Source organism: Anabrus simplex, chromosome 2, assembly GCF_040414725.1.
Source record: "Anabrus simplex isolate iqAnaSimp1 chromosome 2, ASM4041472v1, whole genome shotgun sequence".
Classification (NCBI taxonomy): domain Eukaryota; kingdom Metazoa; phylum Arthropoda; class Insecta; order Orthoptera; family Tettigoniidae; genus Anabrus; species Anabrus simplex.
In genome coordinates this window covers 578,498,238-578,523,337 of record NC_090266.1, presented here as the reverse complement: position 1 = coordinate 578,523,337, position 25,100 = coordinate 578,498,238, and the positions used below count along the sequence as shown (strand labels likewise).

The following is a 25,100-nucleotide window of genomic DNA, read 5'->3' as shown; positions in this document are numbered from 1 at the left end:
TTCAGATCATAGGGCCAGTGTTCGATTCCCTGAGGTTCCGGAGATTTTAACTGCTATGATTAATTCCTCAGGCATGGCAACTGAATGTTGTGTTCATCTTAATATAGTTACTTCCATTTATGTAAATCACACCGCACTAGCAACCACCACAGAAGCACGCTATAGAGAATAAATGGGTATATATAGGCCATCATGCGGCCGTAAAACCGGGCCGAATCAACATCAAGTACGGACCACAATAATGTGGGGAAAATGTCAGAAATAAGAAAACAAGTCGTAATTATTTAGAACATTATTGTTAATGCTTTACTTATTTATGTTAAATAATTATATATTAACTTGTAAATTAAAGCCAAATAATAATAATAATAATAATAAAAATAATAATAATAATAATAATAATAATAATAATAATAATAATAATAATAATAATAATAATAATAATGACAATAGTAGTTAAGCCTCTCCCTGCGGTTGAACTCCCGCTTTACCTACTGACAGCAGTGAAATTTAACAGGAATAATTTGAACTTTACCATATCCACAAAGTTTAATGTATTTTCACAAGATGTCACCATTGTGATTCTAAGTGCCACCTAGAGGATTGAAATGTAATTAACTTCATCGGAAATTCTCAAGTTTTAGTGATTGATAACCTGATCCCTCTTCGGTTGTTTTTGACTGACTCTTGAGTTGTCCTTTTTTACAAGTTGCTTTACGTCGCACCGGCACAGATAAGTCTTAGGTTGGATGGGAGATAGGAGAGATAGGAATGGGAGGGAAGCGGCCGTGGCCTTAATGAAGGTACAGTCCCAGCATTTGCCTGGTGTAAAAATGGTAAACCACGGAAAACCATCTTCAGGGCTGCCGACAGTGGAGTTCGAACCCACTATCACCCGAATACTGGATATTGACCGCACATAAGTGACTTCAGCTATCGAGCTCGCTCTTGAGTAGTCACCACTGTCTGAAACGTTGATCAACCAGTCAGATTTCTATGTAATTATGCATTGTTCCACAAATCAGACAGTTTCATTACGCCATTGTTTTAGAACAGTCAGCCAGCCACCTATATATAGCAGTGAGTTTGAACCTAAATTGTCAATCTTCGTCGGGACTTTAAGACTGCTCCCTAACTGAAGAGGTCTCCTTCGGGTTGGTGGCATGTGGTATAGCAGTACTGTCATATATGTGAACTTTATCTGCGTGTGTAAACCGGAAGATTTCAGCGTTCCCCTAGCATGTTACGGTTAGGGTCGATCTGCGTTTCCTATACATTTAATATAGGGTTTGCTTCTTTTGTTAGGACTTAAAATATAGGTTTCCCAGAGCAGAAAGTGGAATTTTGCCAGATGTGTTTTGACGTGAAGTCAATTATGTAATATCATTAAGATAATGTGAGTTCGAGGCCCATGAAGGCGTTGTAAAATTTAAAATTTCGATCAGGGCTCGAGATCCTTCTAAAAGTAATTCTGAAGTTGAATGTTCGATTCCCCTGGTGGTAATTTGTTCCAGAAGCTTCTGCTTTGTATTGATATGAACAAGTTGTGTTCTCTATTCTCTCTGATGAGGAACGTCGTAAAGGCCAGTGCCTCTCCTATTTATGCTAATGATTTGTAATTTATTTTTTTTGCTAGTTGTTTTACGTCGCACCGACACAGATAGGTCTTACGGCGACGATGGGATAGGAAAGGGCTAGGAGTGGAAAGGAAGCGGCCGTGGCCTTAATTAAGGTACAGCCCCAGCATTTGCCTGGTGTGAAAATGGGAAACCACGGAAAACCATTTTCAGGGCTGCCGACAGTGGGGTTCGAACCTACTATCTCCCGAATACTGGATACTGGCCGCACTTAAGCCACTGCAGCTATCGAGCTCGGTATAATGTAAATTTTTACTGACTGCTTTATATAATATGTGAGTCTTTTCTTCCCGGAATGTGAATTAATCAATATTCTAAGCTTGTCCGCTTTTTATCTGTCGTTATATCTCCATCATTATTGTTGTTGTTATTGTTGTACCTGAACATATTTTATTTTAATAAAGAAACGAAAATAAAATTTAACTGAATATTGTGGTCGAAATTTAATCGTACTTTGTCCAGCCATTTACCCCTAACCCCTCTCTCCCTTTCTGGACCACGGAATAATAATAATATTATTAATAATAATAATAATAAAATATGAATACAACATTTCGGTGTGAGGACCATTCCCAAGTAACACTTTCAACCACAGAATATAAAGACCCATGGCATTACAGCCCTGAAGGACCTCGGCCTACCAAGCGACCATTGCTCAGCCCGAAGGCCTGCAGATTATGAAGTGATGCATGATTAGTGTGATGAATCCTTTCGGCCATTGTTGTGTTGGCAAAGCGCCTGCCACATTTCATTTTGTCATTTTCACAGTTGGCAACGCGCTGCCGCATCTTTTATTATCTTCGTCTGACTGGACATGGTGACCGGCAGCAGTACACGCATCTTGGTGCATCTCTACATCCTTCTTTGTACATATGTGTAAATATGTGTATATTTATGTGGAATAAATATTCAAATCACCTACTAAGTGATGTGTTGTGCCTGCTCGTGTAGGGCAGTCTGGTCCTCCATCTGACTTGTATCAACTAGTATTTGTGCGCCTATGGAAATGAACTTTATTATGTTCGTGCGATATGTTGATTCGTCGGTCGCAACATAAAATTTTGTTCCTTCCGTGCCGCGACAAGAATCATTTTGAACTATCATGTTTGAACAAAGCGCAGCTTTGATGATTGTACTAGACACCATGAATAATTGTCATTGGCATGTATTGCTGTCTGCAACCACCATTTGAACAAAGCAACGAGCTTGGCGCGAGGAATACTGTGAACGTATATTGTATTGAAGTACCAGATTTTCGTGCTTAAAACTAACTACTGCGAATGCTTAAATACGTTATATTGAGATTTTAACGAAGTCTACATTGCTTTGGAACTGTTTTGAGATCACAGGTTAGCAATGTATGGAATGTTACCACGTGCTACCGCATCAAATCTTGTGAGCTGTTTACGCCAGTTTGTATCTGATACCCTGATGTTCGAGACGTTAAATGATGCTTGGAATTTGGACTCCAGTGAACATTACATCGCAGACGTCATCCATTGGAATTTTTCCATTCACCTTGGCCATATGTTTACAGTCAAAGAGTGGTTGCAGTGGTAGTGATGATTAATGATACAGCACCGTTAAGTACTGTAAGTCTGTTCCATTTGTCTCTATTCTTCCTATCTTGACTAGGGTGCATATCCTGCCTATCCGTGTATCTCTCATGGGCACTATAAAGTTCCGTAGTAATAATTTGTTGGGCAGCTTAGTGAATTTTGCATATTTTGGGACGTATATGACTTACAACCTGTGACAATAAAGTTCGGTGAATAGTCCTGTACTATCAGCATAGATGAACGATCCACGACATTGACCTCACTATATTTCGAAATAGTCCCCTGCCATAACTATGCACTGCTGAGATCAGTGATACATGTCCTGGAAACTTTGCGAGAAGACTTCCTTTTGGATGGTGTTCAAATGCCTCGTCACGTTTCGTTGGATGTCAGGAATATCGTTAGATTTCTTTCCTTTCAAAGCGAGTTTTATGCGTGATATTTCAGCTCTGATCTTTTTCCGACGAGGGGATCCCGGAGAACGCCATTCCATGCTTTGTTGTTTCGTTTCAAGTTCGTACCTGAGACACCAGGTTTCATCATCAGTGAGTTCTGATCGTCAGTCAAGGGGCACAAGAAGAGAACACGATTTTCTCTTCCCTAACTTCTGGGTAACGATTTTTCACACGGATTCACGGTTAATCTGCAGTTCATCCGCTATCATGTTCACAGTTAATCGCCGATCGTTCGTGATTAATGTCCTCACCTTCTCAAAGTTTTCGTCACTGACGGCGGTCGCCGGTCTTCCGCTACCTGGGTTGTCAGAAACACTTTCCCGTCCTCCTCGAAAACGGCCGAACCACTCGTACACACACTTCACGGACAGTGCTTGATCTGCCAGAAATTTAGAAGTTATTCAGTGATGTTAGGGGGTGTCTACAACGAGAATTAAACTCAAAATCTAGCGAAACTCACTTTGGAGAGCATGATGAATTTGAAAACAGGTATGATGCGATAGTTTTTGGATTCAGGAATTGCTTTGTTCATTTGAAAGACCCAGTAGTCCTATTAACGCATCCATTGCTTCTGATAACTCTACTCGATCCATCTTTAGTTTCAAACTCTCTCCTATTGAATTGCCCGTTTTCAAGGGAGATTTGACAAAGTACTTGAGTTTTAGGAACACCTTTGAAAGCTTAGTTATTAACAATACCCGCACTGACAAGGTGGAAAGACTACACTACATACTGTAGTCTCTTCAAGGCGAACCTAAGTATTTGTTAGATAACCTAATCACATGTGCTGAGAAATTCTCTGTTGCCTGGAATTTAATTGATGAAAGCTACAATCATAAACGCTTCATTGTCAATCAATCACTACTGCTCCATAATTGTACTAGTGGATCTTCTTTTGAATATCGCAAATTGATAAATCAAGTAATATCTAACCTTAATACCATTGACAGTTTTGAAGGTCAAGTTGCACTTCATGAACTTTTCCTACTGGAATTGATTCTAAACAAGAGCAAACCCAACCATAGAAGTGAATGGGTAAACAAATTGTCCACCACAGATATCCCAACTGTAAATAATTTTATTGATTTCTTAGATAGGAAATATACCGGGTGAGTTGGCCGTGCGGTTAGGAGCGTGCAACTGTGAGCTTGCATCCGGGAGATAGTAGGTTTGAATAGCACTGTCGGCAGCCCTGAAGATGGTTTTCCGTGGTTTCCCATTTTCACACCAGGCAAATGCTGGGGCAGTACCTGAATTAAAGCCACGGCTGCTTCCATCCAACTCCTAGCCCTTTCCTATCCCATCGTCGCCATAAAACCTACCTGTGTTGGTGCGACGTAAATCCACTAGTAAGAAAAGAAAGAAAGGAAATGGCAAATATAAAGTTGACAGAATCTATGAAACCTGTTATTGAACAAACATGACAGTTAAAATCCAACCTAAAGGCAAAAAAGCACCTCTTAGTGCTGTAGATTTCTTAAACTTGATAATCATAGCATTTCTTAGTGTAGAAAATTCAAACAAGCAAATATTGATCATCATCCCAAGTTTGTGAGGAAAAATTAACTTTGTTATCTGTGTTTTCCGCTTCTCATGTTTCTGAACAGTGTAAGCAAAACAAGTCCCCCAGTGTAATGGACCCCTTAACTTATTGGTTCATAAGGAACAAACAACTTCCAATAGTAATAGTATAGATATCCACCGCTATGAAGGTTTTATCAGGACTATGCCGTAATGTTTTACTGAGCACAGCTCCTGTAGGAGTTATAGTTCAGGAGAGATTCTACTAGTTAAGTCTTTGTTAGACTCTGCGAGTCAGTTATCCTTTATGACTTCTGATCTTGTCAAGAATCTTGACATCCGTACAAGGGCTTGTCGTCTACCTGTTTTTGGAATAGGCAGTGCCAATGTGTTGCCGGTAAGCTCTACATGTAACCTGGCTTTTTTATTCTAATGTCTCAGATCATATATTGAAGTTGAACACATTCACGATTCCACTTCCTGCGCAGGAAATTGATTGTTAAATTGGATTATTACTCATGATATTATTTTAAGCGATAGTACGTTTAGTCAGCCTTCTATATAGATTTTTTTTTTGCTAGGAGCTGACGTCTACTATTAAACTGTGTCTTCTAATATTTTGTATAAGAAAGGTTATCCTGCCTTGTTAGGTACCGAATTTGGCTGGGTATTATCAGGCACCTTCCATGAGCCGTGCATTAAGAACAATGCCAAAGCGCGTCGAGCCATTCTTGTAAAACTTGACTCTCTTGACATTAAACTCCAAAGGTTCTGGGAGCTTGAAGAACTTCATTAACCAGTACTGAAGAAAGGGCGTGTGAGGAACATTTTGTGAATAATGTTCAGAGAGAAGATTCTGGTAAGTTTGTTGTCAAACTTCCTATTCGTCCTGAAGTGACACCTGTAGCTGAGTCTAAGCATAATGTTTTTAAAAGGTTCAAACAGATTGAAAATAAATTTCCTAGACTTCCAGACTTGAAAAGGAAGTATGTAGATTTCATGCATGAATACAGTGAAATATGCCACATGGAAATTGCATCTCCCGAGACTTCCAACTAATTAAGTTTCACATGCCCCATCATTGTGTGCTCAAGGATTCCTGCACTACAACCAAGCTGCGAATTGTGTTTGACGGAAGTTGAGAATCCACAATTGGGATAGCGTTGAATTATATGTTAATGGTTGACCATACAATTCATCCTGATTTTCTATCTATTATTTTAATGTTCAGAACCTATTTCGTTGCTCTCTCAGTTGATAGATATTGATAGATACTCATCCTGACCACAGAAATCTCCAGAAGATCGTTTGCGTGAATCTACTGATGCAGAGATCAAGGACTATCATCTTCATATTGTTACATACGGTACAAGTTACGCCCCTTTTTCTTACTACGAGATGCCTACGTCAACTTGCTGATGAACACAAAGAATCTCACCCCATTGAATCAGAGATCATTCGCTCTTGTTTTTGTGTTGGCGGCCTGCTGACGGGTGCTAGCTCAGTTGAAGAAGCTAAGGATCTTGTATCAGAGATTTCTTCTGTGCATGATAGTGCATATTTTTATCTTAGAAAGTGTACATCAAATTGTCCAGAATATCTTGTCAGTGTTCCTAAGGATGAATCTATTAAAACATTAGGTATGGTGGGGCATCACAAATGTGATGAATTTTAGTTTCAAATACATCTGAAAAAGCACCTAAGGCAGTCACTAAGAGAAGATTTCTCACTATCATTGCTTCCATATTTGATCCTCTTGGATTGTTAGGATGTGCCGTGGTAAAGTGCAAACTTATCCTACAGTCTCTTTGGCTACTAAAGCTCGATTGGGATGAGCCGTTAGAGCCATATGGGAAATTATTGAGATTTGGAATGCTATCTACAGTGAGCTCCCCTACTTAATGAACTCAGAGTGCAGAAAAATGTAATTCTCTTCGTTCAAAATAAGGTTATTGAAATCCATCGCTTTTCTGACGCTTCAGAAACTGCCTATGGTGTTTGTGTGCACGTTAGGACAGTGTCCGATAATCATGAGTATCGGATATTCAGTTGACTTCCAAATCGAGCTTTGCTCCATTGAAACTGCAATCTATTACCCGCTTGGAGTTTTGTGCTGCTCTATTGCTTTCTCGCCTTACGATTAAAGTCACTGAATATTTGAAATTGTTCGTTCCTTCACCCATACACTGCTGTACTGACAGCACGATAGTTTTGTGTTGGCTATAGGAACACTCCAGTTGTTGGAAAGCCTTTGTTGCCAAAATGTTGCTGAAATTGAGTTCCTTACCTCTGTCTAAGATAGGAGACATGTACTGTAACCGTTCAATACTATGCTAATTGGCATGTCATGAGGCCCAACAAGTAATATATGCCGTTTTTCGCGCGTCATTCTACGACATATTTGGTCGTAATAAGCATTTTATGCCCGGTCCGGGATACCTGTGGCGCTACGCTAGCTCGAGGGATGAAGCTCTAATTGCGTGTACCGAGGGAGAAAGCTCCGAGTACAGCTAAACCTCGAAATTACTCTCTCTATACAGCGAGCGTGAAAGAAACAGCACAACAAACTAAAAGAACGCCTAGGTCAGGAGACGGAGTTCATTTTACAGAATTTTAGCTTGAGAATTGGATATTACCAGCGATTTCCCTATATATTCATGGATGCCAACTCACATTTTCCGCGCTTCAAGTAATAATAATAAAATGTTGGTACAATTTCTGCTAAAATCATTGGAATGAGAAGTCAGCTTTCCTTTGCTTCTCCATATCACTACCAGGTCCATGTAGGAAATGCATAGACCATGGCCATTTTTGCCATAATTTATAACAAATCCATATGCCAATTCAGCCATCATAACAACATAGCTCATGAGACAGATTTCACACCACATTGTCTAACCCCCTGACTGAATAGTTAGCGTTCGGTATTCAGGCCACGAGATAGTGAGTTCGATTCCCGGCCGAGTCATGTCCTCTCAAACCACGTATGGTTAACACATGTTGCTAGGGGCCTGAGTGCTAGTTCCGTATCAAATATTACTGCAATTCATATACCAGATAATATATCTCCAAACAAAAGCAACAAGCAAGCTTGTAGTATTACGTGGTTACTGAAAATGTGATCATTGCCACGGGGCCTCCAGTTCAAATGGATTAGGGACCACTGGGTGAGCACTTTATGTTTTACAATTCCTGTAATGCTTGACCAGTATCCGAACCGCAACAGCCTTTGGGGAAGCAAGCGACGATATCACTCATCTATCAAGTCAATCTGTACTATGTTTCCCCCTAAACAATAAAACGCATTTCCCATTCCACTAAAAATGTCGTCAACACTCACCAGAGGACCTCCCTTGCAGGGAATGTTCAAGCCGGTATCAGCCTTCAAAATTATTCTTAGTAGTAGTATAGCTGTTGCTTTTACTGTTCGAATACGAAGGTCCACGCCTCTTAAATGCGGGATCTTCTTCAAACGGAGAAGGAGGGCTATACAGGACCTAGATCGAGCGCTGTTTGGCTGATGGGCATGTTACGTCACAGCGGGGGGAGGTTTGGAAAGTGTGTGTACTGTACGCTTACTTTTTAGTGATAGATTTTTGTACTCGGTGAGGAGTAAGGAGGGAGCACTGCCGGTTCCGGTAATACTGCCAACTGAATGGAAATGAAATCTGAATTGAATCGATAATATGATCGATCGATATGAATTTTCTAAACCTTTATTATCTTACGCCAACAACTGTCTCACACACACAATACATAATACTATATAATATTTCCCGATGCGAAACGTGTTCCTAGCATGAATTCTATAGTATTGCTTTGCTATGTAAACAACAACAGTACGAGTACGTAAAGTGTACGCCAGATGTCGCACAGCGATGATAAGCGATTCTTGGTTTGTGTTTCATAGGTTGCCAATACGAATCTCGAAAGATAACCGAAGTCGACCGATTCCGCACTAGGGTGTAAATCTATCGCTAAAAAGTGCGCAGATAGTATGTGTGTGCGAGGTGGGTGTGACGTCAATTTCGGGCGATTTGAAAAGGATGGTGCTTGGCTACATTAGCTATCTTAACCCTACAGGCTTGAATTAACCACCAGGATTAACCTCACAGGGGTGCCAAATTTACTAACCAGACGATTATTATTATTATTATTATTATTATTATTATTATTATTATTATTACATTTCCTTTTTGCTTTGTGTGTCATACCTAGTGTAGAGTAATTAGATGCGTTTTGTTAAGCGTTTGTTTCATGCTCTCTCATTAACGGACTGTTCTTTCATTTTGCTGTTCTTGTTGTTGTTGTTGTTGTTGTTAATTCATAGGAGCTTTGTGACATACAGGTCATCAGCCTCGTGTATATATATATTGTACCAGTAAAATATAGCCCGGATTTACCATATAATTTATAATCGCACGAGTTGTGCCTCAGGGCAGTTCCAGGTAAATTATAGCGAGGGCTTGGTACAGGAGGAAGTGTCCTATCTACAAGAAAACATTAACATGCTTTTAAAGAATGAAGTTTATTCAAATAAATGCATGTTGAATTGCATATAACCTTGGTGTAGATTTTGTCATTTTCAACATCGTCTATCAGGTAACCCGTACTCCCAGGTCACCGTGCTGAACTGGACTGGGACTAGCTCTGTAGGCCTCGTTCGTCACCATGGAATGGAGCTGGAACACCCACGTCGATCGACATGGGATCGAACTGGCACCTTTGAAGTTCTAGACGGTCTCCGACGTTCTCTGACGATCTTGCGGGTTAATCACTCGCTTTATTATTCACACGAGTGCCCATACTTGCACAGTCCCAAGACACTTATTTGATACAAACGTTTGATTTAATGTTGACGTAATATTAAGCTGATCTTTCACTAGTCCCTTGTAGATAGAATTTAAATGTTATTTAAAGATGAAGATACGGATAGCATCGAATTAGAAAAGAAATAGATCACTGTTCATGAACATAAGCTTTAGAAATAACGAAACTGAAGACTGTTCACATATTACGCAGAGTTCGTGGTTGCTTTCCACTGAAATATGATCGCACTTGACACTAGAATAAATATACGACTGCTCAAGAGTTCACCCAACGGACAATGCTGTCAGTAACGCACTAATAAATTATTACAAACTTTGAGGAACTAATATCTTTGGCAATTATTCTGCACAGTTCAAAACTCAACTGAGTTTGGTATCGTTCACTTCAACCCAGAATTTGAAGAAATAATAAAGTTAGCAATTATTATACACGGTTATAAATTCAATTCATTATGCATTGAGTATCGTTCACTTCTACCCTGAGTTAATCTCTTGCGTCGTAGCACACGAATATAAATTGTGTAATAGGTAATCACTTGCATTAATGGTAGTGAAAAAGTTTAAACATTTTCATGATCACTTCTACCTAATAAATGAAAGAAAATAAGCTGACTGAGTTTTAAGAAATTCCACAGTTAATAATTTAATGTTGTAGTGTGTCACGTTGAAATGTACAACCCCCCCCCCCACAATGGCACTACAGCCCTTGAAGGTCCTTGGCCTACCAAGCGACCGCTGCTCAGCCCGAAGGCCTGCAGAATGCGAGGTGTAATGTGGTCAGTACGACGAATCCCCCTCGGCCGTTATGCTTGGTTTTCTAGACCGGGGCCGCTATCTCACCGTCAGAAAGCTCCTCAATTCTAATCACGTAGGCTGAGTGGACCTCGAACCAGCCCACAGGTCCAGGTAAAAATCCCTGACCTGGTCGGGAATCGAACCTGGGGCCTCCGGGTAAGAGGCAGGCAAGCTACCCCTACACTACGGAGCCGGCTTGAAATTTACAACACTTGTTGATAATAAACTATGTTCCACAATTGTAAAGTGGAAAGAAACTAAGTTCAACAATTATAATGACTTGTCACGTATCACGCGCACAATTTCTAAGTTCCAATCAATTGTCAGATCCTAAGTCCACTGTAAGACTTGTCACATACTGGAGTTTCTATACGCGCAAAAAATCCAAGTTTCAATGTACTGACAGAATGTAACTCCACTGTAAAGACTTATCACGTATCGGAGTTTTCTACTCGCTCACAGATACTAAGTTCCAACTAACTGACAGAATCTAAGTCCACTATAAAGACTTGTAGAATTCGAAGACAGATTTTGACAGCACCTTGTTTCGACGAACAGAGTAGCTTGGTGAGTTAGACTTGTCTCCCAGATATGACTGAATGACTTGGTTGGGTTGAGCTCGTCTTATATACGATATGTGCTTCCACGTCATCAGATATCATGATTTTCATGAAGTGGAATAACTCGAGAATTCCTCTATGGATTTACTTGAAACTTATTATCAGAGACCTTTGAGTGATTCTCTAGAAAACGACGTATCACTCGAGTTGATACGGTCATTATTACAGGAGTTTTGAAAATATCGCAGTCGAACATTCGGGAAGGTGTGACGTTTCTTCTAGAACACGCGGTGGAACAGGCGAGTAGCCTATATTGCTCCTGCGTCCACGTCACTCGTACTGCTGTAGGTGCCTCAAGCCGGTTCGTTTCACCGAGCGTAGAAAACCAAGCTCACAGTAAATATCTTGCTTGATGATTAAATATTATTTATCTAAAAAATTCGACATGTACCGCACATTACTGGTACAATATGTAGAATATGTTTGATAACCTGAAGTAGTGTGTTAACGTGTACTAGTGCTAGAGAGGGGATGAAACTATCTCCTAACTAAAAAAATATTATCTCCCAAACTGATTTTACTTGAAAACAGATAAAAATAATTCTTTAACAGCTTGTACATATCAACTCACCTTTAACTATTTCTTTGCGATATTTTGTGTAAATGAACCTGCAACGTAAGAAAAACGTTCTCAAATTATACTTTAAATTGCTTTTAAAATAAAAAATACATTGGGGGTGAAAAATAAACTTACTAATGTATTAATCTCACAATCCGGTGGTCCTAGATAACTGTTTTTAGCACAATATTCATCAAAAAAGTCCTTTTAACAGTTTGTACGTATCAGCTCACCCCTAGGTAAGTGTTTCTTTCCAAATTTCGGGTAAAGGATCCTTCAACGAAGAAAAAAATAGTTCTGGAATATACTTCAAATTCATTTTAGAATAATAAGTAAGTTGGAATGAAAACATCTTTTAACTTCAAAATTCATTATAATCCAAAGCCGTAATCGTAGAAAACTGTTCTTTAGCTTTAAGTGTTTAATTTTATCTGAACTACATCTCCACAAAAATTGTCTAAACTGTATCCGTATATATTCAAAGATATAGAGTACGGGTGCTAAGAAAATAAGCAATTTAATATATGTTTTACGCTTGTGCTATTTATGCATGCTCTCATAAGAATAACTCTAGCTCAACCTCAGTGGTTCAATTCTTGTACGCTTCAGATAATTCTGCTACTGGAAGGAGCTCTATCCCTTACCTTCTCCTCCTCAACCTCAGCCTCTGCCTCTACCTGTACCTCCGCCTCCGCTTCTTCCTCGGTAGGGATTCTATCCTCCTCCTCCTCCTCCTCCTCCTCCTCCTCCTCACATTCGTATTGTTGAAGAGAAACGTGTGTGTGTCTTGAAGTGAGTGACAAGTTGTGACTTGCCAGTGCACGTGTTTCTTAGTGCTCAGAGCAAATTCATATGGTAATCACCTGGTCTACTGCGGTAGCTTCTTAACTTACTGGCACAGATATGTCTAGCGCGTGAGACAACGAGGCGGGGTGGGGGACAGAGCGAGTGCCCTACAAAGGATACGCTGTTTTGACAGGCAGTGATCATGTGATGCATTTCAACTTCTGGCCCGATGAGGAAAGCAACAGGAAACTATCTCACTCCTCATTTCCCTAGCATGCGTCTTCAGTGACACTTAGGCTATCTATGACAGTTGTTGGTGGAGCTGTGGAGGATCAGACCAGCCTTTGGGCTGAATACCAAACATAAAAGACACGTGATCATGTGAACACAGTCACTTATGATTTGACTTGTTCGCTATCAGGCACTCTCTCTTCACTTCAGTGAGACAGCGTCGTACATGTCAACTGATTAAACTTAATCGCGGACATAAAACTTCGAGTTGACTCCATTTATGGACACTTATAACTTTTGCGAATGCAGCGGACAAGCAGACGCACAAAAACAAGAAGTGAGGAATTATGCTGGGCATGGGTTCATCAATAAAGTTATTGATCTTCCTCTTGAGCTTCTTCTTCCTCTCTACCAGTACTGTGGACCTAGTACTCAACTAGATGTTCGCTTGGCGCATGATGATCCCGGTATTAATATATTAGATCCTCCTTGCAAACGATAGGACTTTGCTTAATAGGCGAGGAAACAAACCTGAACCGAGACGTGTAGCTGATGAAAATCTACTTCTTATGTCTGCGCAGCGTGTGGCGTCTTCTAAAGCTACAGCGGTTGATAGAGTGACTTCGCAAAAATGTAAATGTTCTGGAAGCGTATGCCATTTGAATAACTAATGAGTGTGAGCAAACGACTTGTCTCTCCGCATCTCGATGGATCGGATATGATACTACTTCCTTAGTTGAAACATATCTAGGTAAGAAATGCGACGCTATATGCCTGATAGGTAGTGTGCCACGCTTCTGTATAATCTTCATGCTGAGTGAATACAGAAATAGAACAGGATAATAATATAAAACGAATGAGACATGAGGTTACAATAATTTCGTAAATTGCTTTCTAAGACCTCTGCAATTTATCGAACATTTTTCTTGATCAATTATTCCAATCGGTCACTCTTCGTCCTATCAACGAATATTTGCCCCAATTTATCAACTTGAATTCCTCGGTTATCTTCATATTGTGATCTATCCTAATTTTAAAAGCTCCACTCTAGCCTATTAGTCAACCAGTGTTATTCCACGGCATCTCTCAACTGACAGCTCGGAACATACCACTTAGTTGAGCTGTTCGCCCAATGTTTGCAACATTTTTGTAACACTGCTCCTTTGTCGGAAATTACCCAGAAAATTATCGCGCGTCTTTCCCTTGGATCTTTTCTAGTTCTGGTATCAAGCAGTCCTGGCGTGGGCTCCATACACTGGAACTATAGTGTAAATGGGGTTTTAGCAGAGGCGTATAAGGCCTCTCTCTTACATCCTTACTAAATATGAAGGGATTTGTAACATTTGTTTACAACCTTGTTAATGAAGTTACCCAAATGAAGGTCATTCCTCATGTTAACACCTAGGTACTTACAGCGATCCCCAAGAGGTACTCTCAGCCCGTCAACTCAGTGATTAAAATTGAGAGGACTTTTCCTCATCATCCCATTTACTAAGAATGCATTGCCTGTTGTCAATCTCACACCATTGCCTAGGTATATTTGTAGTCGGTCACAATCCTTTAACTTATGTGGTTGCCCTACTTTGCCCTTGTAGTTTTCTATTTAACTCAGATGGCCGAGAGGCCAGTAAACTAACTTTTCCCTCGTTTTTTGTCTTTCGTGCTGTTATACCCACCAGTGTGGGGTATTATTTTTATCTTTATAATGCATTATCTATGTAATCTAGGTTTCTTTGTTTTTGTTTTTGCTTGTAACCTTCTTAGATTTGCATGGTTGTTTTTTTCAATTGAGAATTGCTATTTTTCTCCGTTATGATCGATTAGGTTGTGTAACTGTAAGATCGGGAGAAAAATAAAGGTTTACTTACCACTTACCTTTAACTTATGTACTACACTATACAGAACATCATCATCCGCAAATAACCTTATTCGTGATTACAGTTATTTATATATAAGAAAATATAAACGAAAATAATATTGCCCTCTGACCCATACTTATTAATTTCAGGATCAGATGACGTGTCACCTGCTCTAATCATCGGAGTTCTGTTTGCTAGAAACATAACCCCTATTGAACCACTCTTTTGTCTAGTCCAATAGCCATTATTCTCTTCGATAATCTCCCATGATCTACCTGATCAAAAGCTTTGGGAAGGTCAATGTCGATATGTTACTGACCATTGGACCTCCTGAATCTAAAATATCTGCTATAACTTGCTGGAATCCTATAAGCTGAGCCTCATCTGCATAGCCTTTCCTAAAACTGAACTGCCTTCTATCAAACCAATTAGTAATTTCGCAAAAGTGGCGAATAAAATCAGGAAAAGTACTTACGAAAAACGCATGTGAGGCTGAGAGGCCTGTAATCTGTTATACGTTTATTATTTTTTCCCTTGTACAATGGTGCTATTATTGTAACTCTCCATTCATTTGGTATCGCTCCTTTATGCAAACAGTAATCAAACATGGGTTTCAGATATTACACTATATCTCAACCCACTTTCTTGAATTTATCTCCAGACGTCTTATCAAGCTCAGGTGCTTTTCGAGCCTTCAACTTTTGTATTTTTTGTACATGTATTAGTTATCACAGGAGAAATTCAGTAAATTGCCCGTATCAGTTGCATCCCCTATCTGGACACTCTCTTTATATCCAGCTACTTTTACATACTGCTGACTGAATAATTATGCCTTCTGTAAGTCCTCGCATATACAAGAATTAATAATGGTCCCTGCAATGTCCTTTCTGAAACCCGTTTCTGCCTTTAAGTGTCTATATATTTCCTTCCATTGCTCCCTAAAATGCATATGGCTGCCAATTCTCTTTTCCATCATGTTTCTTTAGCTGACATTTTCCTATAATAGTTTTCTTAATAAGTTCCTTCAAACTCTTCTTACTCCCGCAACCATTCCCAAATCTATTCCTTTCTAATCTGCACTTCTTTCTTAACCTCCTTATTTCCATTTTATAATATAATGGGTTCTTACCATTCTTTACCACATGGGTTCTGCATACCTGTTTTCATACTCCTCAGCAATTTGCTTTAAACCGGTTCCATTTTTAATTACCATTTTCCATTCAACATAAATGTTTTTCTTAATTTCCTCATGCCACTATTTTTTTTGCTAGTTGCTTTACGTCGCATCGACACAGATAGGTCTTATGGCGACTATGGGATAGGAAAGGGCTAGGAATGGGAAGGAAGCGGCCGTGGCCTTAATTAAGGTACAGCCCCAGCATTTGCCTGGTGTGAAAATGGGAAACCACGGAAAACCATTTTCAGGGCTGCCGACAGTGGGGTTCGAACCTACTATCTCCCAAATACTGGATACTGGCCGCACTTAAGCGACTGCAGCTATCGAGCTCGATCATGCCACTATTATCAAAGATGTAGTATTGCCTAATAGAGCTACTTTTACAAAATTCCTTTCTATGACATTTATTTTTAACTGCGACAAGACAGCTGCTTTATCACTTATAATAGAGGTGCTCACGCTGGGCGTTTTTTGCCGCGGACACACACAGCATTGTAAGTGGACGAGCAGCCGATGAGCCTATATTATTCAGCCACAGTGACGTTGTGTTTCAGACGAAGGCCTGATAGTCAGACTCGATCGCTGCGGCGATACCTGAGCTCGGAATCATAGCAGAAGGTAATGAAAGGGCCTTGCCGAATCTCACTGCAGAGAACCTGTGGAAAGGGCAGTACTGTTTTGCGCCAGCAGTGGACCGTGCAAAATGCCTACTATGAGGGCAGACTTTAAAAATCGAAAATGTACCATTAAGAACGCCACTAGAAAGCGAAACATGCACATTGGCATGGTACTGTTGTAAGGGATTTTCGAATAACCCGTGTTTTTAGAAACTCACGAAAGAGGGAAAGAAGTATGAAACTTTTGGTATTATACATTGCGTTTTACTGGTTTGATAACTGGAATTGTACTTTTCTTAGTGAAAATTCTGCCACTTCCCTCTCAGAAATTGTAAATCGTAGCTTGCACGCTTCAGCACTGTCTCTTTGTACGACCGTTAAAAAATTCGCATGTAGTTGTAAATGTTTCTCACAGATACATTATTTCAGAAACAAATGAGCCTATTGATATATTGCAGTGGGTATCTACAGAGTTTTTATGCACATGGGTGGTGAATTATACATTTATGTTAATAAAAATTAAGTCTGATAAAATATTATATGCGAAGAACATTCAATACCATGCGCTCATTTTCTTTTGGAGTGACTGTATTGCAACAGAAATGTAAGGTGTCTATTTTCTATGAGTGTGTACATACAGTATAGGAAAATAAAACCAAGTATATTAATAGAGCGCAGTATAAGTGAAACACGAATATATGAAAAAAATGTTTTCTTGCGATTATGGAGACTTTCTTGTGCACTTCAGTTATCATTTCGTTGAAAATGGCGCGAAGAAAGCTCTGTAGTCTCTATCGAATGGCACTCCTTTGCCATAATGAATGTCTTAGCTCTATCTTTTGCTTGTGACGTAAGCTTGACACGTAAGCTGTCCGCAGTTACGTCAAGGGTGCCCAGTCACAGTAGGCTAGTATCAACGGGCACCCAGCTGAGCAACTCTGACTTATACTACCTATTACTTCAGTTTCTCTATAGAGCTCATCTGGTTTCATCAGCACCACGTCTATAATATTTTTCCCTCCAATTGGTTCCGTCATTTTCTGATTCAGTTGTCCTTCACACATTAACTTATTCACCATTTGTTGGCCATGCTTCCTGTCCTTCGCATTCCCTTCCCAGTTAACACCTGCTAAACTGAGATCACCCGCTGCAGCAATAACTTTCCTTTCTGTGTCATTCGCCGCATCTTGCCATATCTGCACACCCGAAAAGCATCAAGATGTACAGTATATTACCATTACACCTACAATGTCACATTTCTCATCCTTCCTTCTGACCTCAACTTTGCAGGTTCGTCCCTGGCTCAGTCCGGTGGTATTTGAAGTGTGCTCAAAAACGTCAGCTTCGTGTCGAAAGATTTACAGGCACGTAAAGGAACACGTGTGGAACAAAATTCCAGCACCCCGGTGTCTCCGAAAACCGTAATAGCAGTTAGTGGGACGTTAAGCAAATTCCTCATCCTGAACATTTTCGTAATTTACCAATCCTTCCTTCACCCGTATGAATACTCCCCCCTCCATTGTTCCTATGCTGTCTCTACAATAAACACTCCAGTTCCGTGAGAAAAAATACCGCATTCATAATATCACTTCTCAGCTGTGATTAAACTAATATTACAATATCTGGTAAATATATACCCTATTAAATTAGTTAATTATATCCCTTTCTTTACAATTCTTCGACAGTTTAACGCTAACAGTTTTATGTCATCCTTTATTGACTTCATGCTACCTGAACTGTCATCACCGCTCCATAGTCCTCTCCGTTTCCCTGAACCCTTTAACTTATATGCTCCATTACTGTTCAGATGAAAGCCATTGGAAAGTAGATCTCTATCTCCTATTCACCCATTACGATTTACCGCGCAGTCAACTCGTTCGCTAGAAGAAACGCTATTGGAAAATGGATGCATCTTCAAGATTCCGTGCTCCTGATCGTACATTTAACTTTTAATGAATAGAGCTCCATTGGACCGACATTTTTCACTTTGGAGAGGAATTTTTTTTTTTTTTTTTTTTTTTTTTTTTTGCTAGGGGCTTTACGTCGCACCGACACAGATAGGTCTTATGGCGACGATGGGATGGGAAAGGCCTAGGAGTTGGAAGGAAGCGGCCGTGGCCTTAATTAAGGTACAGCCCCAGCATTTGCCTGGTGTGAAAATGGGAAACCACGGAAAACCATCTTCAGGGCTGCCGATAGTGGGATTCGAACCTACTATCTCCCGGATGCAAGCTCACAGCCGCGCGCCTCTACACGCACGGCCAACTCGCCCGGTTGGAGAGGAAAGTTAAGGTACATCACTAACGTAAGCAATTGATGTCATCCTACAATTAGCGTTCCTTAGTCCTGTAGCCATTTCTAGGCAACATTTAGGTGACCATACCTCATTCCCTAATAATCACTAATGGTGGAGGATTCCCATCCACGTTCTGGAATATGCTTAACTGTTTACGTTCATGTGTTACATGGCTTAGAGAAAAAACTCAATTCCACATTGCTGTTAACATAAAAGTCCCACATGTAGAGTGTATGTTCCTCTTATAATATTTGTTCTTTACTCTTAAACCACGTTATCAAATGCCATCTTATAATTGACTACGTATTTAAAATAACATATATGGATTAAATGAGTTTCATTAAATTGATCATAATAATACACTAGAAGTATACGATGTTTCATTTACCTATAATGGTGAGATTGATGCGGTAATTCACCGTGGGCGAGTTGAAGAAGTCTATACGACAACGAAATACCCCTTCATCGTCAAGTCTGACGTTCTTTATCCTTAATCTGCCCATGCTTGGCCCCGAAGTTTGAAAATCCGTTCTTGCCCCAAGATCATTGCTTATAGCCCAGTGCTGAGCTTTGGAAACATCTCCTTCTCGGGCGTCCAAGCTGAAACATACGATACAGTGAACTATATCAGAAGAGTAAATTGTGTAATGGAAAATGTTTGTAACTGCCTACATAACTACAAAACTCCGTCTTATTTCTGGAAGATACAATAAAACTGTTCTTCAAAATATGAGCATAAACCCTGATTTGCAAATAAATATATTTAAACTTTATAGAGTAGTCTTCCTTCCTAAAAGTTAAATTAAGTACTGTACATCCAAAATTCAGAGTGTGAAGCACGGTGCTTAAGTAAATTCTACGCTGAGAAACAAACATGAAGCTGATTCCTAAATATACATCTCAGAATAATATATCACTTTAAAGACAGTTATGTACCATCAGTCATTAGCATTATTAATGATATATCAACAAGCATCCACTGAAAATATAAGTGTTCTAGACCTTACAGTCCTACTCCTCAAAGAGACATAAATAAACGGTGGGAGAAGCATAGGATTTACACATATTTTCTGTACCATGAGAATTTTTAAAATTATTATAGATCAGACACCAAACAATTCCGTGGCACATACAGCCCATGAAGTCAAGATGACTGCTATACAGCTAGTTGGCTACATATACTGAAGTGTCAGGTACAATAATATACCAGGTGGTACAGCTGCCCCTATTCACGCAGATTTATGCAACCCGCAGATTATAGTCGAACCTAAAAATATTGACCTTGACTACTCACTACAATGTCTGCTCTTACAACGCTTTCCATAATTCGTTTATTCGTGTCAAGCAAATCAGCATTAATGATAAAATACCGATTGATGGTAAAGAATCGTGAAAATTATGTGTCGCAGAAACGTCCTGTACAGAGAATATTATTGGTGAATGACTAGAAGTACCAGCAACACAACAGCGCTAAACAGCAACACGTGATAGCCGTGCTTGCTAAAAGTTAGAGGAGACTACCGGTGTTCGTTAGTAGGCGGTTCGAGTCCTGTGTACGACGAATATTTTTATTGCGTTGTTGATGTTCGTGAGAGTCGTGTTGTTGACGACAAATCTAAATCATGATCAGTTCTCATATTGCAGGTACTCAGCTATGTTTGTTTTTTAAGGAGCTCTTAAAAGAGCTATTTGCAATAAAGTGAGATTGTACCGACAGCGGTGCGATGGGCTTATGCATGGCCATTCGATTAATGAAGCAAATGTTCAAAATGACCACCTGCTTCGTCAATGCACATCTGAGCAGGGTGGAGGAGAGACATTCTTGCTTGCTGCAACATATGTGGTGGAAACTGCCTGCAGGCTTCCGTGATGAGCCGCCGTAAATGATTCGGGCTCTCAGGCTCCTGCTCATAGACTCTTTCCTTTAAATAACCCCACAGGATAAAGTCGAGTGGAGTAAGGTCAGGTGATCTAGCCGGCCATGTGACCGGACCACCTCGTCCAATCCATCGTCCAGGATATGTCCTATGCAAGTGGTTCCGTACTGCCAACGACCAGTGTGGGGGAGCTCCATCCTGCTGGAACCACATCCGTAACCGTGCCATAAGGGGCACATCCTCCAATAAGAGTGGGAGGTACTCACGAAGAAACTCTAGATAGCGTCGTTCCGTGAGGTTTCCTTCGAAGAAATATGGTCCAATTATCTTGTCACCTAGTATCCCGCACCACACGTTGACGCCCCATTGTACCTGAAATCGAGCTCCCCTGATTTTCAACGCTCCAGTAATGGAAGTTGTGACGATTAACAGTTCCGTTGTTGTGAAATCTGGATTCATCACTAAAGAGAATGTCCATTAAGAAATTCGCATCAGCTCCAACTCTTTGTAATATCCATTGCGAAAATTCTATCCGTTTTGGAAAGTCATCTCCGTGAAGTTCCTGGTGCAACTGTTGATGGAAAGGGTGGAATTTATGGCGGTGCAATATTCGCAGTACAGATACATGACTGATGTTCAGTTCATTTCCTATGGCCCGTGAGCTTGTGTACGGATTGTATGCAATTGCATTTTGAACAGCTTCGTCGTTATTTCCAGACGTCACTGGAGCATCCCAAACGGGGGGTAATGTATGAAATGACCCCGTTGCACCCAACCGTCTTTCAACACGTCGAAATGTATCTGCAGTTGACAGTCTTCGTCCAGGAAATCGTTCTTGATACAAGCGTCTGGCTTCCCGTGCATTTTGCCTTGCTTCTCCATAAAGTAGTACCATATTCACATAATCATCCCGTGAATACATAATGTTTGCTTTCGTGCTAACCGTACAGTACGTGCTCACACGTTGCTGCTAGGATTACGATATGCTGTTTCATGTGCACTACGTATGAAGTGTAGACCGCTGTTAGTTGGTCTTCGAGTCGAACGTGCGCAGTTGCTTGGTTGAATGGGTGGGTCAGAATGTTGACAACACGTGCACTGCGCTTCATTCCCTGTAGTCGTTTGCCATATGGAAGTCGCATGTTATTATTCCTTTCGTATGTATGCTTTCTTTGTAAAGGTGGCAAATTACTTTTGAGACTTCATCATCATCATCATCATCTGTTTACCCTCCAGGTTCGGCTTTTCCCTCTGACACAGCGAGGGATCCCACCTCTACCGCCTCAAGGGCAGTGTCCTGGAGCTTCAGACTCTTGGTCGGGGGATACAACTGGGGAGTATGACCAGTACCTCGCCCAGGCGGCCTCACCTGCTATGCTGAACAGGGGCCTTGTAGAGGGATGGGAATATTGGAAGGGATAGACAAGGAAGAGGGAAGGAAGCGTCCGTGGCCTTAAGTTAGGTACCATCCCGGCATTCGCCTGGAGGAGAAGTGGGAAACCACGGAAAACCACTTCGAGGATGGCTGAGGTGGGAATCGAACCCACCTCTACTCAATTGACCTCCCGAGGCTGAGTGGACCCCGTTCCAGCCCTCGTACCACTTTTCAAATTTTCGTGCCAGAGCCGGGAATCGAACCCGGACCTCCGGGGGTGGCAGCTAATCACGCTAACCACTACATCACACTTTTGAGACTTAAGAACGTTAAATATTTATTACGAATGGCCTTACAAGTATAATATAATAATAAAATTGAAAAGCTCGTAACTAGATTCGAACTCTAAATGCCTGCTAACATATAGTATGCTCGCTGCGATTGGTGCCATGTAGCCCCTGCAGGCGACAAAGAATTGGTCTCGTAGCTCTGTACTAATGGAATTACCTAGGCTATCGCTTCGATACTGATTGTTGATGTTAAAAGTTCTGAACTCGAATGTGCAAACACCACAGTGAACTAAAGAATCGCGTCTCCCTTACGCCCAGATAGTTGCAACCATTTTCTACGCGTTACTTGGTTGAATGAGTCCAGCGTTATGTTTCAGGTGGTATTCACAATCGGTGCGTATGTGGCGATATTTATGATACCTGTTTATTATAACTTCCGTAGAAGAATATCGGAGACTTCAGAAAGGTCTTCGTAAACGATGCCTAGGCGAATACGAAATGACATTAAAAAATGCATGACTCAAGAATGTTTGGAACCCTTCCTGCTTCAAGCAACCTATCGAGGTACGTCTTCCATACGTAATTCCGCGCAGCTATTTGCAACGTACAAGCGCCATCCTTATAACTCTGTATTCACGAGGAGAGCGGAAGTTCCCGCTTCGACAAGTTACTGATGAGTTACAGCCTTATGGTCCCGTTTTATGCCTTTTTTGATCGCTCTAACGGTAGTAATTACATGGCGTAAGCTATCACATCTGCTGTACAGCATTTGCGTCCCACAGATTATAAACTACAGTGCAAAACACGTTTCTATCAATTTCGATGTGATGAGACTGTACAAAATGGTGGTGCATTGACATGTCTGTAATTAGTCTTACCCTATCACGTTTTCTATGATACCACGACCGCCCTTTCTATCAAAAGAAAATGGCCTCTTGGACCAATCAGGTGCGCAATTCTCTACCGACAGCTATAGGCGTGTTTATGGTTTGTACAGTATAGTAACATTTCGTAAAAATTAGTAGAGTATTGGACACCGCTCTACATAAAATGGTACAGTGTTTTTGAGATGGACCTCACATACTGCCTCTTGCACCATTTTTCCATTGTGTGGAGAAGTCTACATCGGGTTAACTGCACATAACATTGCTGTAAGGTGTTGCGCAAGATGGGACTAAGAGGCTTTTACGTCCTAGCTGGTTGCATATATTCGGGAAAAAATAGGGGCAGCTGTACCACCCGGTATAATTTCGTGTGGCTATTTCTAGCCGGGTGCAGTCCTTGTAAGGCAGACCCTCCGATGAGGGTGGGCGGCATCTGCCATGTGCAGGTAACTGCGCGTTATTGTGGTTGAGTATAGTGTTATGTGTGGTGTGTGAGTTGCAGGGATGTTGGGGACAGTAAAAACACCCAGCCCCCGAGCCATTGGAATTAACCAATGAAGGTTAAAATCCCCGACCCGGCCGAGAATCGAACCCGGGACCCTTTGAACCGAAGGCCAGTACGCTGACCATTCAGCCAACGAGTCGGACAAGTGTCAGGTGATCAGTGTGCGGACATCATCCTCAGCCGTTCTGCTTGGCTTTCTTGGCCGCGTATGCTGACTCTCATATCAGACAGCCCCTAAACTAAACTCAGGAGACTGCGTGAACCCCGTTCCTGCCCTAGAATCGAACCCAGTGTCTGCGAATAGGCGGTAGGCTATTTAATTCTACAATATTTATATTTACCATTCATATTTAACCTTGAGAAAGGAGTTATTCGAGTTGATCATTTGTACCATTCCTCCCTTTAATCATCATCATCATCATTATCTGTTTACCCTCCAGGTTCGGTTTTTCCCTCGGACTCAGCGAGAGATCCCACCTCTACCGCCTCAAGGGCAGTGTCCTGGAGCTTCAGACTCTTGGTCGGGGGATACAACTGGGGAGAATGACCAGTACCTCGCCCAGGCGGCCTCACCTGCTATGCTGAACAGGGGCCTTGTGGAGGGATGGGAAGATTGGAAGGGATAGGCAAGGAAGAGGGAAGGAAGCGGCCGTGGCCTTAAGTTAGGTACCATCCCGGCATTCGCCTGGAGGAGAAGTGGGAAACCACGGAAAACCACTTCGAGGATGGCTGAGGTGGGAATCGAACCCACCTCTACTCAGTTGACCTCCCGAGGCTGAGTGGACCCCGTTCCAGCCCTCGTACCACTTTTCAAATTTCGTGGCAGAGCCGGGAATCGAACCCGGGCCTCCAGGGGTGGCAGCTAATCACGCTAACCACTACACCACAGAGGCGGACTCCTCCCTTTAATCACCTTAGTAAAATATTCGTTAGTCCGTTCATTGATTTAGTATGAAAATGGCTACATCTACTTATATACAGCTTGTATCAGTGACACAATAATTTATTGAACCATGAATATTGAAATAATTACCTCTTGAGGATCGGGTTGTCATACGTCCCGGAAAACTGGGATTGTCCCGGTTTTGATTGTTGGAAAAAGTGTCCAAGCCTGGTTGGTAAAAATCCCGGAATTACAGAATATATATTTCACGATGATGTTATGCCATTTTTATGATTCCCATTACGAAACGCTTTTGAATTTTCTGCACCTGCTGTCGTGTTGAGA

At 41.0% G+C, this 25,100-nt stretch overlaps 1 protein-coding gene across 1 annotated transcript in view; it reads right to left on the bottom strand.

The window, feature by feature from the left end:
- Positions 1–25,100, bottom strand: part of side (sidestep) — a 1,669,326-nt gene that overhangs the window by 912,135 nt on the left and 732,091 nt on the right. Inside the window, exon 3 of the mRNA XM_067140964.2 lies at positions 19,330–19,541. Coding sequence (XP_066997065.2) covers positions 19,330–19,541 — 212 coding nt within the window. The remainder of the gene's footprint in view (positions 1–19,329; positions 19,542–25,100) is intronic.